This window comes from Oreochromis aureus, linkage group 3 (genome assembly GCF_013358895.1).
Source record: "Oreochromis aureus strain Israel breed Guangdong linkage group 3, ZZ_aureus, whole genome shotgun sequence".
In the NCBI taxonomy this organism is placed as follows: domain Eukaryota; kingdom Metazoa; phylum Chordata; class Actinopteri; order Cichliformes; family Cichlidae; genus Oreochromis; species Oreochromis aureus.
Genome location: NC_052944.1, coordinates 60,077,291 through 60,096,644, shown reverse-complemented (window position 1 = coordinate 60,096,644; position 19,354 = coordinate 60,077,291). Strand labels below are relative to the sequence as shown.

Below are 19,354 nucleotides of genomic sequence, written 5' to 3'. Positions count from 1 at the left end.
CAACACTGGTAATGAACTTGGACTGTTGATGTTTTTTTGGCAATAATTAGGTTATAAAATCTTTACAACATCAGACGTCTTGTAACTTTTGGGCCACATCTGACCCACAGAGCATTTTGAAGGGGGCTGCTTTTTAGACTTTGTCAAGCAAATAAGTGCCCAGAATGACCCCTGGTGTGTCTGTCTTTCAGGGTTTGATGCACACTCAAGTTTTTAGCAGGATTAGCAGGAAATATTTCCAGATACTATAAGATTCAAAAGACAGATTGAAAATATCAGTTATTCTTAACTACGTGTTTTCAAACTGTCATTCTCACTTCTTTAAATTTCAGTGTAAAGGCATAGCAGTACCTCTTGATTCTAGTTAACTGTAGTCTAAAGCTGATAAAACCTCTCACCACAGTCTGTTCTTGAGTGGCTAATAATAGCATTCATTTTGTGAGAACGTGTTTGTTTATTGCTCTGTGGTGAAAGGTGTTAGTTTGCATCGAAAGACGATGGTGACCTACATGGTCGTCCACCTTACTTTTTCACAGCTTTGTGTTAGCATGACAGCTGTGGAGATCTTTGCACATACAAACACCCACAACTTCCAGTTGGTCATCCTGTTTTTGAAAGCAGAGGTGTTAAAACAAGAAAAAAAACTGTCAAAAGCTGTTGCAGCTTTTAAAAAGCATCTCCATATAATGCAGCGTTACAAAAATAAAAAAATTTGTATAGCTATATTGCAGTACTATGACAAATGGAAAGATTGTGATCAAAGCATGGCATAAAACATCCGAATCCAGGCACACAATGTAAGTTTAAAAAGGAATAAAAACACTTTATTTTACTGGAATAAAGACAATAAAATACACTAATACATATCAACCCTGTTCAAAGTGCAAAGACACAAAGACCCCAGGAGAGCCGTTATAGCTTTACTATAACCTTACTTTGTCAAATACTATAGGAGAGAGGCTGCCCTGATCAAAAACATTATAAAGAAAGGTCACAGATCTCAAAACTGCATTGTAGCTGCCTGATGGGGGTGTCATAAGCCACTCTGTCTGTTTAATAATGGTCATTAGCAGTGGACATAGATGGCCTCTTTTACGCTTCTTCAAAATCATTTGTCTTCTCAGTCCATAATGTGAACATTTGCATCCTCACAAGAGTGACCTTTGATCTTTAGGGTCAGATATATAGCTAGGTTTTGTCCTTCCAAGGTGGCTCTTTTATGTTGTGCCATGCTTGTGTCTGGCTTGTGTTTGGGAGTTTTGTCCTCAAGATGAACCAGTTTTTTTCTAAACATGTGACTCAATCTGAAGTGCACTGGGATGTCCACTTGGAGGAAATTTTCCCTAGTTTCTCTGATAAACCTGCTACATAAAGAATGACTATGTTGTTTCATTTGTCATTCGTTTTTCCCCTAGTTGGTGGCATCTTTGCTGATTTCACAAATGCCCAGTTGGGATAACCACAAGTTTTAAGACTTTCTTTACACATGTCTTCCTTTTATTTCTTTTCCGTCCTACAGGGTACATTTTCTTGCAGGATCCTGATTGCTTCAGGTTAGTGTTTCAGAGGGTGGTGGGAGTGTACTGGAAATTTCTTTAGTTTATGTATTAATCACATCACTTTAGTAATAGTAGTAACACTTTCTGTACTCAGTATAGAAAGCTCACTCTTGACATCAGTTATAAACAAGTGGAATGTTATCACAAGTGGGGCCCACGTTTTATTGCACCTTCAGAGCAGACTCATTTTCCTCTTGAGGGCTCTGGACATCCTGTTGTAAATGAGGTGACGATTGGTCAGAGCTTTTGTTAGACTGAACAGTTAAGGATCTGATAACAATTGATCTGCTGTGGAATGTTCTTTGTTTAAGAGTGTCTGTGTCTGCGTATATAAGATGTAAAGGCGGTGGCCACAACTCAGAGATCACCCTGGTGTTTGGCTGGAGTGGGTCTTTCCATATTGCAATATGTTTATTAAACCATTTCAAAACACTCACTGGGTATGTTGCAGGTTACTGTTAAAATTTCCATAACAGGAGTCAAAAAGTAGTTACCAGTCTGTGTGTGTGGGGGGGCTTCCAGTAAACTTCAGCGTTGAGGCTATCATCCTCCTCTATGTACACAGTGTGCTGTCTGCACTGAGGGGGATGGAAGTCTCAACACTGACATTTACAGATAGCCCAGTACCTACTCATTGACTCCCATCACCCTCTGGAACACAAAATTGAAGTAATCAGGTCCCTACAACACAGGGCAGAAAATATTCCCTTCAAGGCAGAGGGAATAAGGCATCACAAAATGAAGCTCTGTGAATACTTTCCAGATGCACTGTCAAAATGTGATCAAATCTGACATTTTTTTTTTTTTAATAATTCAAGTATTTATTGGATTTTGCATTTTATAACAGCAAATACAAAAATGCAACAACCAGAAGCAAGAAGCAAACAAACAAAAAACAAAATACAAAACAAAACAAAACAAAAACAGTGAGGTTTTAACATCTGTTGTATTAAGCTCAAATGTCCAAGTCAGGTAGACATGTAGGTGCAAAAATTGTCCCACTGTTCCACCGCAGCTTCCGTCACATGATGTAATTTTCCCAACATCTTTTCGCAACAAACATTCCCAATCATTCTTTCTTTCCACATTTTAAGCGTTGGAGTATGGGAGTCCTTCCAGTGTTCCAAAATGACACGGGCACATGTTACCAATGCAGTACTTAACACTCTAAACTGGTGTTTATTTAATTGCGGCACCTCTCCTTTGTCTCCTAGTAGACATAATTTAGGTGATCTGGGTAAGTTACAAAGTGTCCACCCCTGCAAATAATTCAATACAGTGTTCCAAACTGGAAAAACCAGCGGGCATTCCCAGAGGGCATGTATCAGAGTACCTTTGGCTTGTTGGCATTTCCAACACAAGTCATCTCTACCAATCCTCATTCTATACAGCCTTGAAGGAGTATCTATTAAGAATTTTGTATTGAATAAATTTCCCCCTGGCTTCCCTAATGTATAATCCATTGTTCGACAATATAGAATTCCATGTATCTTCATCTATTGTACACCCTAGATCCCTTTCCCATACTTTTTTCAGGCTCTTATTTATATTATTTTTAATCCATGGGCAAATATTATACCATTTCGCAGCTGTGCATAGTAATGGGGATAGTCGCATGAAATTCTCTATCGGGTTACTTTCACATGTTATTGTAACACCTCCTTTTAAACAGTTTCTTATTTGCAAATACTTCCAAAAATGACCGTTACCCTCTAAACAAAACTTATTTTTAATATCCTCAAACGACATGAAAACACCCCCTTCAAATAGGTCACTAACAATTCTGATACCTCTTCTTAGCCATTGTGTCCAGTAAACAGTCTGCTTACCAATTTTAATTTTAGGATTATACCACAAGGGGACATACTTTTGTACATATGGCACAAGTTTATATTTTTTATGCACCTCCAACCATACCATTTTCGAAAATTTCAAAATAAGGTTTTGCGTCTTAACGTGATTATTTACTTTTTGTGATAAAATATCAATTGGTGTGAATGGAGATGCAAGCTCTTGTTCTATTAAAATCCAATCTATATTGTTTTCCCCTGCCCAATGTTTGCCTAATCTAGCCATTTCAAAAGAGATGCTATAATATTCTATATTGGGCAGGGCTAGTCCCCCTTCTTTTTTGGGTTGGGACAGTCGATTAATGTTAATGCGGGGGTTACCACCCTTCCAAAGAAAGTCTTTTATCATATTATTATAGCTTTGCAACATCCGTCACGGGATACACATAGGCAGCATTCCTGTATAATAGTTGATGAGTGGTGCTACAATCATTTTTAACGTGTTTACTTTTCCCCACAATGCCAAATTTAGTTTACTCCATTTACCCAAGTTTTTAATGATCTTGTTTAATAATTTTCCCACATTGTTAGCCATAATATCCTTAATATTTGGGTTCAATTCAATTCCAAGATTCTTCATTCCCTTGTCCACCCACTTAAAGTTAAAGCCCGATATTAAGTTATGACTACAAGCCCGTGAAACTGGCATCGCCTCTGATTTATGCCAATTAATTTTGTACCCCAAAAACATTGAGTACTTATTAATCACCTCTAATAGTTTTGTGATTGAATTAGTTGGGTCTTGGTTTAATACCAGAACATCATCTGCATACAGGAACAATTTGTGTTCTCTGCCTCCCCCGAATACACCTTTAATCTCTGCATTTTCTCTAATTTGATTAGTTAATGGCTCTAAAAAGATTGTAAAGAGCTTACATTGCATCCTTGACGTGTTGATCTGGAAATACTAAAAAAAGGAGAAAGTACCCCATTCGTAAATACAGCCGCTTCTGGCCCTGAGTATATGGTTCTAAACCATCTGCAAAAGTTGTCACCTATTCCAAACTTTTCCAGGGCTGTGAACAGAAAGTTCCACTCCACCCTATCAAAAGCTTTCTGTGCATCTAAAGATATAGCCAATACAGGATTTGTGTTATTTCTATTCAGCCACAGCAGGTGTAGTAATCTCCTCATATTATCAGTAGCAGATCTATTCTTGATAAACCCTACTTGATCTTGATGAATAATTTGTGGTATTACAACCTCCAACCTTGTTGCTAAAACTTTAGATAGAATTTTGCAGTTCACATTGATTAAACTTATTGGTCTGTAATTACCTGGATCAGTTAAATCCCTTTCGCCTTTTGGAATAAGTGATATTACTGCCTGATTAAAACTTGCAGGGAGTCGTCCAAATTCAAAAGCTTCATGTAATACTTCAGTTAGTAAAGGACATAGCAAATCTATAAATTTATGATAAAATTCTGCTGGGAATCCATCTATTCCTAGTGACTTTCCAGTTTTCATTGCACGGATAGCTTCTTTTACTTCTATCTCAGTTAGGGGAGTTTCCAATTTGTCCCTACCTGTCACGGTCCGGGGTCGGTTCGACCCAGCATTTTGAGTTCCTTATGTTTTGGTTTTGAATGATTGTTCTTTATGTTTTCGCTGGTACTTTGTTGATTTTTATTATGGATCGGTGTTTCAGTTATTCTGGTATGTTTCTGCATTATGACTTAGGTTCGGGTTGTATTTTGTTATTATTGCCGGTGTGGTGCAGCGTCAAGTCTGCCTCTGTCTAGTCCATGTCTTAAGTGTGTTCTGTTTCCTGTTTTACTTTGAAGGTTCATGTCCCTGTCTGATGTCAGTGTTCCAGCTTTGCTCTCCCTGTCTCGTTAGGTCTTATTCCTCCCAGCTGTGTTCTCCTTCTGTCTCTAATTCCTTGATGACTCCCTCTGTGTATTTAGCCCTGTGTTTTCCTGTGCTCACTGTCGCGTCGTCCCTCAAGCTGTGTGTTTCCTTGTGTGCCTCCCGTCAAATGTAAGTTTATATTTCCCAGTTTAGTTTTGTATGCTTTCCCCTGCCAGCAATAAAGCTGAGTTTTGAGTTCATCCTTCGAGTCTGAGTGTCTGCACCTTGGGTCCTACTCCTGCCTGCCACACAGCGTTTCATGACAGAACGACGCGACCACAACATGGACCCAGCAGACTTACCCGGGGAGAGCGACCTGATACGAGTCCAACGCCTAGTCGAATGGATAACCCACACATCTAATACAAGGGCAAAGATTGTGGGGATAAATGCTATTGAAACAATCCTCGAAGGAAATTCCTATCTCCGCCAGGTCAGAGGATGTTTGGATTTATTGGCCAGTTTGCATAAAGCCCGGAAGTGGCACAAGCTCGGGAAATAACGGACCTTGCCCACCAACAACTGACAATAGCCACCCCGAGCAGCCGCATCAGCCTCCCCGCTGGAGGTTTTGCCCGGCCGGTCTGTGGGGAAGAATCGACGGTCGCACCGCCGCGCGTTACCCCACAGCCGCATGGTGGGACTTCAGAACTGCCAGCTGTGCTGTCCTTACCTCACTCAGCTGCCCAGCCTCCTGTAGCTCACTCAGCTGCCCAGCCTCCTGTGGCTCACTCAGCTGCCCAGCCTCCTGTGGCTCACTCAGCTGCCCAGCCTCCTGTGGCTCACTCAGCTGCCCAGCCTCCTGTGGCTCACTCAGCTGCCCAGCCTCCTGTGGCTCACTCAGCTGCCCAGCCTCCTGTGGCTCACTCAGCTGCCCAGCCTCCTGTGGCTCACTCAGCTGCCCAGCCTCCTGTGGCTCACTCAGCTGCCCAGCCTCCTGTAGCTCACTCAGCTGCCCAGCCTCCTGTAGCTCACTCAGCTGCCCAGCCTCCTGTAGCTCTCTTAGCTGCCCAGCCTCCTGTAGCTCTCTTAGCTGCCCAGCCTCCAGAAGCTCTCTTAGCTGCCCAGCCTCCAGAAGCTCTCTTAGCTGCCCAGCCTCCAGAAGCTCTCTTAGCTGCCCAGCCTCCAGAAGCTCTCTTAGCTGCCCAGCCTCCAGAAGCTCTCTTAGCTGCCCAGCCTCCAGAAGCTCTCTTAGCTGCCCAGCCTCCAGAAGCTCTCTTAGCTGCCCAGCCTCCAGAAGCTCTCTTGGCTGCGTCTCCTGTGTCTCCGCTAGCACAGTCATTTACTCCGCCACTAGCTCCATTTTCACCTCAGCTATCACTCCAGCCACTAACTCAGTTGCCCTTAGCCCCATCATCCACACTACCACCTGCTTCTCTTCCACCACAATCCTCACTACACTCAGCCATCCAGGCTACCACTCAGTCAGTCATTCACTCTATAGCCCTGCCATTTATGCACTCTGTAGCTGAGCCATTAGTCGCCTGGCCCGCAGCCAATTCAGCCACCCTTCCACCCGTTACACCTCAATCACAACCGTCACTGCAGTCCCCAGTGCAGTCTCCAGCAGTTCAGCCTTCCCCAGTGCAGTCTCCAGCAGTTCAGCCTTCCCCAGTGCAGTCTCCAGCAGTTCAGCCTTCCCCAGTGCAGTCTCCAGCAGTTCAGCCTTCCCCAGTGCAGTCTTCCACTCAACCACCAGCTCCACTTTCTCCTCAACCGTCACTACTACCTTTAGCTCAGTCTCCTGTACAGTCGCCTCTAGTTCATTCCCCTGTGAAGCCATCAACTCCACCACCCACTCCTCTTTCACCACCACCAGTAGCTCAGCTTGCACCTGACCCATTGGCCCAGTTCTCCGTAGCAGTTCGGTTTTCTGGCCAGCGTAACATTGAGCCAGGGGTCCCAATTCCCTCTGGCTCTACATCAGCTCCTGCTGGAAGCTCTGATGAGCCCATCCAGCACTCCGCGGCTCCCATGCCGCCACCTGCCTTCTCCGCTGGAGGGTCCGAGGGGCCCATTCAGCCTCCGTCTCATGTCTCCGCTGGAGGGTCCGAGGGGCCCGTTCAGCCTCCTGTCTCCGCTGGGGGTCCGAGGCCCGTTCAGCCTCCTGTCTCCGCTGGGGGTCCGAGGGGCCCGTTCAGCAGCCTGTCTCCGCTGGGGGGTCCGAGGGGCCCGTTCAGCAGCCTGTCTCCGCTGGGGGGTCCGAGGGGCCCGTTCAGCAGCCTGTCTCCGCTGGGGGGTCCGAGGGGCCCGTTCAGCCATCACCACCTGCAGCGCCGCCGCCTTGGGCGCCTCCGTCTCCGGCTTCCACGCCGCCGCCTTGGGCACCTCCGTCTCCGGCTTCCACGCCGCCGCCTTGGGCACCTCCGTCTCCGGCTTCCACGCCGCCGCCAGCTGCAGCCTCAGGGCCTTCATCGCCGCCGCCAGCTGCAGCCTCAGAGCCTTCATCGCCGCCGCCAGCTGCAGCCTCAGAGCCTTCATCACCGCCGCCAGCTGCAGCCTTAACCTCGGCTTGAGCCTCGCCTGCAGCACCACTGCCATCGGGTTCGGCCTCTGTGTCTTCATCCACGCCCGGTCCGGCCTCTGTGTCTTCATCCACGCCCGGTCCGGCCTCTGTGTCTTCATCCACGCCCGGTCCGGCCTCTGTGTCTTCATCCACGCCCGGTCCGGCCTTCGAGCCTTCAGCCACGCCCGGTCCGGCCTTCGAGCCTTCAGCCTCGCCGCCCGGTCCAGCCTCTGCTTCGGCTTCAACGCCGCCTGGTCCTGTGGCTGCCACGCCCCGCCTGTTCCTGCCTGCGTCAGCTGGAGGCCCGAGGAGCCCGTCCAGCCACCTGCTGCAGCCTCACCTGCATCGGGCCGGCCGCCTGGCGCAGCCTCTATCTTGCCTGGAGCTGCGGGGCCTCTCCGTTCTCAAGTCACCAACTGCCGCCTCGGCGCCGCCGGCCGCTTTCCAGGCCTCTGAGTCGGCATCATGGCCGTCGAGGGCGGCCCCGAACTGCTTCCACGTCGCCGCCGCCGCCGCCCCGCACGGCCGGCCCCAACTGCTTCCACGCCGCCGCCGTCCGCACGGCCGGCCCCGAACTGCTTCCACGCCGCCGCCGCCGCCGCCGTCCGCACGGCCGCCCCTGAGCTGCTTCTACGTCATCGCGCCGTTGGTTTCTGCACGGCCGGCCTCCTGACCGGCTCTGTCGCCTGTGCCACCCACCTGGTCGGCCCCCGACCGTTGGACTTATGAACTTTTGTGCCAGCGACCTCCGGTCGGCCCCTGAACTGTTTTTCTGTTGCCGCCATTGCCGTCCGCACGGTTGGGCCCCTGACTTCCTGCTGAGCTGTTCTTTGTGCGCCAGTGTTTTTGTGCACGTGTCGTTTCTGGGCTCCTGGTGCTCCTGTTTTGTTTCGCTCGGGCCCTCCTTCCTGGGCCCCGCCACCCGCCCTGGTCGGGTTGTTTTCTGTTTTTGGTCGTTTTTGTTTTTCTTGTGTTGGGCTGTCTGGGGCCATAGCCCTTGCGGGGGTACTGTCACGGTCCGGGTCGGTTCGACCCAGCATTTTGAGTTCCTTATGTTTTGGTTTTGAATGATTGTTCTTTATGTTTTCTCTGGTGCTTTGTTGATTTTTATTATGGATCGGTGTTTCAGTTATTCTGGTATGTTTCTGCATTATGACTTAGGTTCGGGTTGTATTTTGTTATTATTGCGGTGTGGTGCAGCGTCAAGTCTGCCTCTGTCTAGTCCATGTCTTAAGTGTGTTCTGTTTCCTGTTTTACTTTGAAGGTTCATGTCCCTGTCTGATGTCAGTGTTCCAGCTTTGCTCTCCTGTCTCGTTAGGTCTTATTCCTCCCAGCTGTGTTCTCCTTCTGTCTCTAATTCCTTGATGACTCCCTCTGTGTATTTAGCCCTGTGTTTTCCTGTGCTCACTGTCGCGTCGTCCCTCAAGCTGTGTGTTTCCTTGTGTGCCTCCCCGTCAAATGTAAGTTTATATTTCCCAGTTTAGTTTTGTATGCTTTCCCCCTGCCAGCAATAAAGCTGAGTTTTGAGTTCATCCTTCGAGTCTGAGTGTCTGCACCTTGGGTCCTACTCCTGCCTGCCACACAGCGTTTCATGACACTACCCTCTTGTGAAATTTTTGGTATTTTCATTTTATCAAAGTATGCACTCAGCAGATCCATACTTAATTTGTTATCGGACGTGTATAAATCTTGATAAAATATTTTAAAAATTGTGTTGATCTCTGAAGAGGATGTAACTAATTTATCATCCTTTTTAATTGCCGTAATAACATTCTGATTGACCATTTGCTTAAGATGTCTTGCTAAAAGCCTGCCTGTCTTCTCACCATTCTCATAGAAATTAGTTTTAAGACGAAAGAGGGTCTACTCTGCTTTTTTGTTATAAATTTCATGAAGATCATATTTATGCTGACAAATCTCTTTAAATTTATTATCATCAAATTTTCCTGCTAATTGTTTTACCAATTTACTTATATTTTCCTCCAAAACTTTTATCTTTTCCTTATTTTCTCTATTTTTCTTAGAACTATAGCCTATACACTTTCCACGAATAAATGCCTTCAAAACATCCCATACAATGGCCAGCCTGTCCGTAGATCCAACATTCACCTCTAAAAAATATTTTATATCCTCTTTTAGGGTTGATACAAATTTTTCGTCCTGCAATATGCTTGAGTGTAGTCTCCACCTACCCGTTCTGTTCTTTTCAACATTTAGATTTATGTGCAATTCTACCGGTGCGTGGTCTGTTAAAGCAATCACACCTATGTCACAGTTTACTACTAAATGGACACATGATTTAGAAATCAAAAAATAATCTATTCGGGAATATGTTTTATGCGAGTGAGAGTAAAAGATGTATTCTCTTTCCATAGGGTGAACAAGCCTCCAAATATCTACCACACTGAGAGCTTCTTTTAAAGCATCTAACGCTGTCCCAGTTCTAGTACTTGAGGTTGCATTAATGGCACTTCTATCAATGTATTCGTCCATCACATTATTAAAGTCTCCACCTAACAAGATCTGGCCCTTCATGTTCCCCAGCATGTGGTTAACCTCATCCATAAAATTAGGTTCATCCCTGTTTGGGGCGTAAATATTGCACAGAACAACCTGAACTCCATTAATGAGAGCCTGCAGAGCTAACACTCGCCCGTCTTCCCGGCTTTCCTTCAATAATACAAAGTTTAGTCTTTTATTAATAAGTATAGGGCTGCCACAAACGATTATTTTGATAGTCGACTAGTCACCGATTATTTTGGCGATTAGTCGACTAATCAGACCATGCATCCATTGGACGTACAACATACAGCTTATTGCACCAGCATGCATCTGCTCTTATATAACTATCATTAGCTTACAACTTTAAGTGTTTAAGGTATGTGCCAACTAAAAAATAAAGATAAGATGATAGTTTATTAAATTTTAATGAAATTTGCAGATTGTTTCGGTGAAGTTTAATAAACTCAGCCGTCTGCTCCTTGCTATCTAAAATATAACAGGACACCGAAGTATATTCTCTAGCATCTCACACTTCTGATAATCAGTTGTCTGCTTGACGTTTATTCAGCTGTGTAAAAACTATAACTTTAATCTCAGCCAAACCGATTTACTCAGGAACAAATAAAATACTGAAAAAAGCCAAACAATATCATTTTTAAGTTATCTAAGTGACTTGTATATCATGTTTAACCTGAGTAGCGAAAGACGGCGGTGGGTTTGAAAACGATTTGCCGGGAGTCCCGTGTTCTCACCGGCTCTAGTGAGCCTTGAACCCTGGCTAGCTATCGAGCTGGTGGGTAACAGACGTCTCCGAAAACGTCGGAGCGCTTTTGAAAATATGTGGTGTCTTCATAAACTGAGCAGATATTTGAGGTTTACACAGCTACATTCTCGCCTGAAAATATGTTAAACGTTTATTTTGTGACCCAGAAAGAATAATAAGAGTAATATTAAAACTAACTAGTGGCCGCCATTGTTGGAAACTGAGCAGGGACAGAAATTCTGGGACAGAGCTTCTTCTTCTTCTTCAGGGTTTAACGGCAGCTGGCATCCTTGTATATGCAGTGCTGCCATCCTCTGTTTCAGTCTGTTATTACACTCTTAAATCCTACTACTTATTACTGCGTCTTTTGGGATATTACAAAGCTTCAAATGACACGTCGACTATTAAATTGGTCGTTGACGATTTTGATAGTCGACATAATCGTGACTAGTCGACTAATTGTGGCAGCTCTAAATAAGTATCATGACTCTTGCTTGATATTGAGTTATGAAATACTTTCCCAACCCAACCCCTTTTTAACTTCAATGCTTCACTTTCATTCGCAAAATGCGTCTCCTGGATGTATGCAATATCAGCATTATGAGACTTGAGGTAGCTAAGCACTTTTTTTCTTTTGACTGGTGTGCCACAGCCATTTATATTCCATGACACAATATTAACGTCCACATTCCCCATGACTATGCCATGGTAAGGTATCTATAAGCCTGATATCTTCCAGCCCATAAACATTAAACATATGCTGACAACCCTGCTTGAACCAGAACATAAGTTTAAACAAAGACAGTACCTCACCTATAGAATCTCTACCAAAATAAAAAATAAAAAATAACGAACATAACAAAAGAAATAGCACTGTCCAAAAAAGGAACATGACAGCGCAAAAGCCCCGATGGCAAAACCGTCTCTGGTCCGTGATGGTCCCGTGGACAGTGAACTGCTGTCCTAGGGTGACCAACCGTCCTCTTTTCCCCGGACATGTCCACTTTTCATGTTCTGTCCAGGGCGTCCGGGGGGAATTTCGAGATGGATGAAAATGTCTGGGTTTTCCTATAGGCCTACAGAGGATCCATATGTGGAACGTCATCCCCGAACTGCTGTGTTGTAAGTGGTTGCTCCCCTCTCACAGACGGGACAGAGCGCGAAGCGGCACACTCAAAAGATGCCAAAAGATGCCAAAGCACAAGTGCATCTTCTCAGACAAACTGCAAAAGAAATTTCCCTCGTACCAGACCGGTCGGAATAAATGGGAGGAGTAGTGCACTGTGTGCAGACCTGGCACATACGTTTGTGTGTCTAACAAAGGTGCTCGAGATCTTGTTGCTCACATGCACACAGAAAAACATAAAAAGGCTGCGCGAGGCGAAAATTCATCTAGTAAGTTGATTGAGTTCTTTGTTACACCTGGGAAAAACGAGGATGCTGTTGTATCTGGAGCAGAAGGTGTACTGGCATTTCATACTATGAAGCATCACAAAAAGCTAGATCCATGGATTGCACTAGTGTGTTGCTAAAAAAAAAAAAAAGCATTTCCAGACTTTAACACAGCTAAAAAGTTCAGCAGTGCCCGCACCAAGACTGAAGCTATTTTCACTCTTGAACCTAATGAAATCCAGTACTGTGGCATTTCTCAGACTTCAGTAACCATGGAACAGAGAAAATATTCCCAATCATAATTTGACTGGAAGAATGGTGGCGTGCAAACAATATTAATTGAGGTTAGAAACACCAAATGAAACAGCAGAAACCATTGCACAATACCTTGCTGGTACCTCACTGGTAATTTTTCTTATACAGATGAGCCATTATTTCTGTAACATTATTTAATTCCATAGGTTTTTAAGTTTTGGGTTTTTTTTGCACTTGTTGACTTGTAAAAGCCTATATGACATTTTTTATTTCACCATTCATTAACCACACAGAGATGGCATCTTTTAAATATGTTAACATTTTCTTTAAACAAACAGTATTATTAAAATTCTTCATGACTGGGCCAAGTGTCCTCTTTTTTGGAAATCAAAATATGGTCACCCTATGCTGTCCTCCTGCTGTCCCGGCGACACCCCAGGGAGCCCGCCCCCGTCTTATGAAATTATTAACGATGCGCTCCCATACACGTAATTTAGCTTGCTAATTTCTCTGCCTCCTCAAGTCTGTCAAAGCTCTTCTGCTGACCTTTCCATGTTAATTGAAGTTTTGCTGCATGTGCCAGGGTGTGCTTTATCTGATGCTGCCATAACTTCTTCATTGTTGGGGAGAAAAGCTTCCTCTGCGCCGCGCGCTCCGCGGTCATATCTTCGTAAAATGACAAGCGGCAGTTCTCCCACAGTATTCCTTTCTTCTGCTTAGCGGTCACGAGAACTTTTTGTCGTCAGTGTAACGGAGAAATCTCACCAGCACGGTTCGAGGTGGTTGACCAGGTCGCGGGCATGGTCTCGTACTTCTGTGGCATCTTTCCAGCTCATATTCCTCCCCTTGTAGACCTAGCCTATCCGCGAGTATCTTCGTCAAATAATCATTTATGCTGCCACCACTTTCCAGACCCTCTTCCAGACCAATAAGCCAAATATTCTTTCTGCGGTTTCTGTTTTCCTGGTCGTCTACTCAGGCCCATAGTTGTTCAAGCTTTTTAGCATTTTTGCCATTATCTTCTGTTATGCTCCTCATTTTGTCTTCCACATCTGAGATGTGGCCCTCAGCTTCGGTCATCTGTATTTTGATTGCACTTATAGCTTTTTTAAATTCCACCACGTCTGACTTGATGTGAGATACATCGCCCGCAACACTAGTTAGGATAGCTCCAAGCTTAGTCATTTCGGCAAACAGGGCGCTTATACTCATCTTTGGCCCTTCTTCTTGGCTAGCAGGGCTAACATTGGCACTGCTAGCATTAGTTTCCCCCACCGCCATCGTGGAGATTCGGGTTTGCACGCTCTTCTTCTTGGTTCCTGTGGCCATGTCTCTCAATAAATTCGAGGACACTGATCTAGCAAGTCACCACAGTCCAGAAATTAATTATTTGGGAGCGTCTAACTTTTTTTAAAACTAATGTAGTGTCGACGGGGGTCAGAGACTCTCTATGATGCAGCCATTCCCAAACGCTCCATCACGTGACTCCCCCAAATCTGACATTTTTAAATATGTGCTCTGTCACGGTCTGTAGTAGGACTCAGGCACAGAGCGGAGTTCAATACAAGGAACAACATTTATTTACAAAGTCACCAGGTGCAGATATATACATTGGGGGAATAGCGGGGGTCCAAGGTCCAAAGGGAAAGTCCGGGAAGGGAATCAAATACACTCTCACTCCTCTCTTCACACACGTTCACACGTCGGGTCGGTCATGGGTCCAGGGAAACTGTGCACAGGGAAAGGTGGGTTACACTAACGCAGAAAATCACAGGGAAAATTCACAGAGCTAGAGATACTCAAAGCTGAGGTTCACTAACGTGTCTCGCACAATCATCCAGCGGCCTTAAGTGTCCAACCCGTAATTGGAGCCTGAACCCCAAATTTAAAGTGAAACAACACAAAACACTGCAAACCACAACACAATCAAATATAAATTAAAATATGAAAAAAAAGAAGACGCACATTCTCTGTCATATAGGCCTGCATGAATAAACTTTCTGAATCCTTTATCATCCGCAACTGATGTTGTTGTGGATGATTACTATACCTTTGTAATGTGACGTTGTTGTCCCTGGCTCTCTCTCTCTCTCTCCTCCTCCTCCGGCTCTGTTCCTGTGCTACTGCGAGTGTAACTACTGCCCCTGCCCCCTCTGCCCAGCGCAAAGCACAAGGCTCGCGTGCGGAGTGAAGCGGAAAAAAAGTGCGCGAAACTTCACTTCAAAGATCTGGCTCTAAGAGCCATTTCGTTCGCGACCGACACATCACTACGGCCGGGCAGACACAGGGACCATGACATACTGACTAATCACCATGACTAGTTAAATAAATTAGCTCAGCTTCTAACACCTTATAAATGCAGCCGGCCTCTCTGATCGTCCAACCAGGGCCTTCTAACAGCCCTACGCTTTGATTTTAAAAAAACAGAGGTGATCGTGTTTTGAGGTTATAGCACCCAAACTGTATAGTCTTCCTCACTCAATCAGATTAGCTGACTGCTGAATGCTGAAAATTCATTTTTATAGGTGTTACGGGTTCGAAATTGAGGACGAGAGTAAAACAATGATGGTCCAGAAGAGGTCAATCAAACAATTGATTTTTAATGAATGCACGCCACGTGGAGAGGTGCAAACTGCAAAACAGTTGTACATCTCTACCCAAAATACACTCTAGATTGCTTTTATAACATCAGGGTATTGTAACGCCCCTTCTTGCGTTTACAAGCACATAATTTGCATGTACAGAACATTCATGTATTTTAAGAATTAAATGCAAACACAGAGGTTCCTCCTTGTGGCATACTCTTCCGAATATGGTGATGATCTAAGGCCTTTGAGGTCACCATGGACTGGACATCCTTCCGTCACCTGTAACTAAGCAAACTCAAATACCACAAGAAGCTGAATACATTCAGGCCTTTGCTCAGCTACTATTGTACTGTAACAATATACTCAGCCTATAAGCTTTTAAGATTATAGATTTAACTCAACGATTTAAGTGGTTGTAACTGCACCTGTAATAAACATGTTAATATTAGATTCTGATAACCCCTGTAATACAAATTATAACATAATGCCAACAACTTCAATAAATGCTTGGATGAAATGATAATTAATGCAATGATAAGATGATGGTTATGTAAAATAATCCCTGTAATTCCACATAGGTTAGCATTTCTTTAATCCGTCCCCCTTCATTTCTTGCCATAGTTTGAAAACCACACAAGCATGTATGTGTGTATGTATGAATGCTGGAATAAATGACTGTCAGTTGATTATATGTCTGTTTGTGTGTCTGTATGTGTTAAAATGTACACTTATATTCCATGTGCGGTTTTTGTTTGAACTGTAAAGCACTTTGTGACTCTGTGTTTTGAAAAGTGCTACATAAATAAAGTTATCATTATTATTACTGTATCTGTATCTGTACTGTATCTTTCTTACTATGTTTCTCTTTGAAAGTAGTGATGGGTCGGTCGCGAACGAAATGGCTCTTAGAGCCGGATCTTTGAAGTGAACGATGCGAGCTGGCTCCCAATAAGGAGCCGTGGATTTTTTTTCTTTCTCTTGCCCTCTCTCTCACTTTTTTCGCTGCACGTCAGCCTTGTGTTTGCGCTGAGCAGAGAGGGGCACAAACACAGCCTTGCGTTTGCACCCCTCCCCCCTCTGAGCAGAGGGAGGAAGGGCGGTAGTTACACTCGCAACAGCATTAGAAAGGTATGGTAAAGAAAGTGAGTGACACCAAGAAAAGAAGCAAAATCTGGAACCATTTCAAGTTTATTGACAATACATAGGCAGAGTGTAGAGTCTGCAAGAAAAGGATATCATAGAGAGCTGGCGCCACAAACAACAGTTTTCAGGTGCATGGGTACCTGAAAACTGTCCGCCCATCAGTGCAATGGGAAGATAAAACACAGTGAGTTGAGTGTGATATAAGTGACGGTGCCAGTGTGTCTACCCACTGGCACCCACTGGTGGGAGACCAAGGCTTCAATTTATCCACGTCTTACCCAGGTGATGCCATGGAGACTGTGCATTGTGGCAACATCAGTCACCTCTGAGAGAATCTTCTACAAAACAGGACAGATAATTACTAACAGAAGAAACCGGATCAGCTCCTTAAAGCTGAGGCACTTGGTATTTCTAAATGCCAACCTTTCCCTTAATTAAAGATCTGGGCATTCATTTTTTTCTTTTTGTTTTGCATATTTTAATCAATGTTTTAATGTGTTGTGGTTTGCAGTGTCTTGTGTTGTTTCCTTTTAAATTTGTTTAAAAGGAAAAATATGAAAATTTAAATAATTAAAAGTTAAATTGTAAATAGTAGGTTTTTGTATTTTATAATTTATTTTTTAAATTTTATGTGGAGTGAATAAATAAAAGCATATTTATATAATAAACATATATACATAGAAAACACGTTTTTAAACATTACTAATTCATTTTGTGCATAATTTTATATTATTGTTAATAATAAATGAATTAATGCAACAAAACAACCTGAAGAGCCGGATGGGAGCCAAAAGAGCCAGCTCTTTTTAATGAGCTGAGCTGAAAGAGCCGGTTCTCTAAAAAGATCTGGAATTCCCATCACTATTTGAAAGCACTGGATATTTGAGGAATACCAACAGCACTCTCGTGTTTTCTTTTTTACATAACAGTACTCTTGCAGTTGTTGTACCTGCAGTAATTTAAATATGTTTCATTCTCCAGAGAGTGATCCAGCAGCAGTGTACTCAGCAGTGAGAACTGAAGATGTCAGTTATGGACAAATAGCCATCAGACCAAAGAGGACTCGAGGTATGGCTACTTTTTCACTTTGGATAGAGAGAAGCTACAGTGGATGTGGACAAACTCTTTGGGCTACACCTTTTAATTTTTCAAATCAGATGTGTTTTCAATTTCAGTCTAGGGCTGAAAGGGTTCACAAAATACATGTTTTTTTTCTTTTTCTCCTTCTTCTTTTTCTATTTTTCCAACCCTCCAGAAATACCATAAAATATTTTACCATTTACAGCTTTTAAAATATCAATTTTTCTCAAAGGCAAAGAAAGTATTGTACTGAGTTTTACTGAGTTTTCTTGATAATAAAACACAGTGTTATTGTCATCTTTAAGACCTAATTGAAATTTAAACGTTATTGCGAGGTTTTTACTTTGTTGTAGTTTTTAGGAGGAAGAAAAGAGGAAAGCAGGACTTAAAGCTGTGACTCTCATTGTAGTCCAAAACAAAACTGCTCTACTATTTTTATAATCACATCATAAGCAAAAGCCATCAACATAAACATCTTAGACTTTTCCATTGTATAAAATAAACACAAAAATACATTTTCAATTCCCTCTTTGTGAGTTCGTAATGAAAAGATTAGATTTTCCATTTGAAATTAAAATTGAGTATTTGAAATACAGCTAAAGAAATACGGCAGTTTCTTATCAAAAGTTAAAGTATCCCTGTGCAATACAAATGTTTAAATTTTAAATTTAAATTAAAGTTTAAAGTTTGGCATTTTAAAATCCCATCAAAATGAAATGCTGCCAGAAGATTAGTTTGTACAATTTTCTGCAGAGTGATAGGGGCTAGGGGTGCAGGCAGTCTTTATCCTTCAAGCTCAGGTCCTCTACCAGAGGCCTGGGGGCTTGAGGGTCCCATACAGTATTTTTGCTGTTCCTAGGACTGCACTCTTCTGGACAGAGATCTCCAATGTTGTTCCTGGGATCTGCTGGAGCTTCTCGCCCAGTTTTGGGGTCACTGCTCCAAGTGCACCAATTATCAATGGAACCACTGTTGCCTTCACTCTCTACGTCTTCTCAAGCTCCTCTTTTAGTCCTTGGTACTTCTCTAGCTTCTTGTGTCCATTTTTCCTGATTTTGCTGTCTTTCTGTATCACTACATCTATCACTATGGCCATCTTCCTCTGCTTGTCCACCACTATTTTGATTAGCCGTCACTAGTTTGTCTGACTGTATCTGGACCCACAGGATCTTAGCTCAGTCATTTTTTCAACCACCCTGGGGGCGTCCCCTATTTTGACCTCAGGGCCTCCAGGCCATACTGGGCACAGATCTTCCAGCCACTTGGTTATGCTGTTCAATGAATACCCTGCTTGGTAGCATCTTGATCCCTGCTGTTATGTGCTAGATTGTCTCAGGGGTATCACACAATGAGCATGAGGGTTTTTACCGACATCCATACCAATGTTTTGTGACTGCAAAGAGATTTTACATTTTAGTGCACCAACTGCACATGTGCTCCAGACAGTATAGTTAAAGCTGACTTCAAAGCAGTATAACAGGAATGACTACTTAGGGATTAATATGAATGTCTCTGTAGTGATTCATATTAATCCTTGCAACACGGTATAAAAAAGGTCTGTCTGAGTAATTTATAAAGTGGAGAGGAGAGAAATAGAAATGGAAAGCGGTCAGTGTTTCAATTTTAATATAATTTAATTCTGTTAATGAACTGATTGTTTTAGTTCTGTCGGTTCCAGGTTTGAATGTATTGGATCATTTAATAATCAGTTGAAATTTAAGCAGCAAGATACTCTGTGATGTGTTCCCAGGCGGTTCCCAGTAAAGTGTGAAATCAGAACTGGGACTGTGTGTGATGCAGAGAAGTGGTTCTGATTGAACTAAAAAGCTTCTAAACATCTTGTCATTTGAACTGTTTGTGTTTGT

At 43.5% G+C, this 19,354-nt stretch overlaps 1 protein-coding gene across 1 annotated transcript in view; it reads left to right on the top strand.

The window, feature by feature from the left end:
• LOC120434019 overlaps positions 1-19,354 on the top strand; it is a 63,062-nt gene that overhangs the window by 18,591 nt on the left and 25,117 nt on the right. Inside the window, exon 7 of the mRNA XM_039601389.1 lies at positions 17,391-17,477. Coding sequence (XP_039457323.1) covers positions 17,391-17,477 — 87 coding nt within the window. The remainder of the gene's footprint in view (positions 1-17,390; positions 17,478-19,354) is intronic.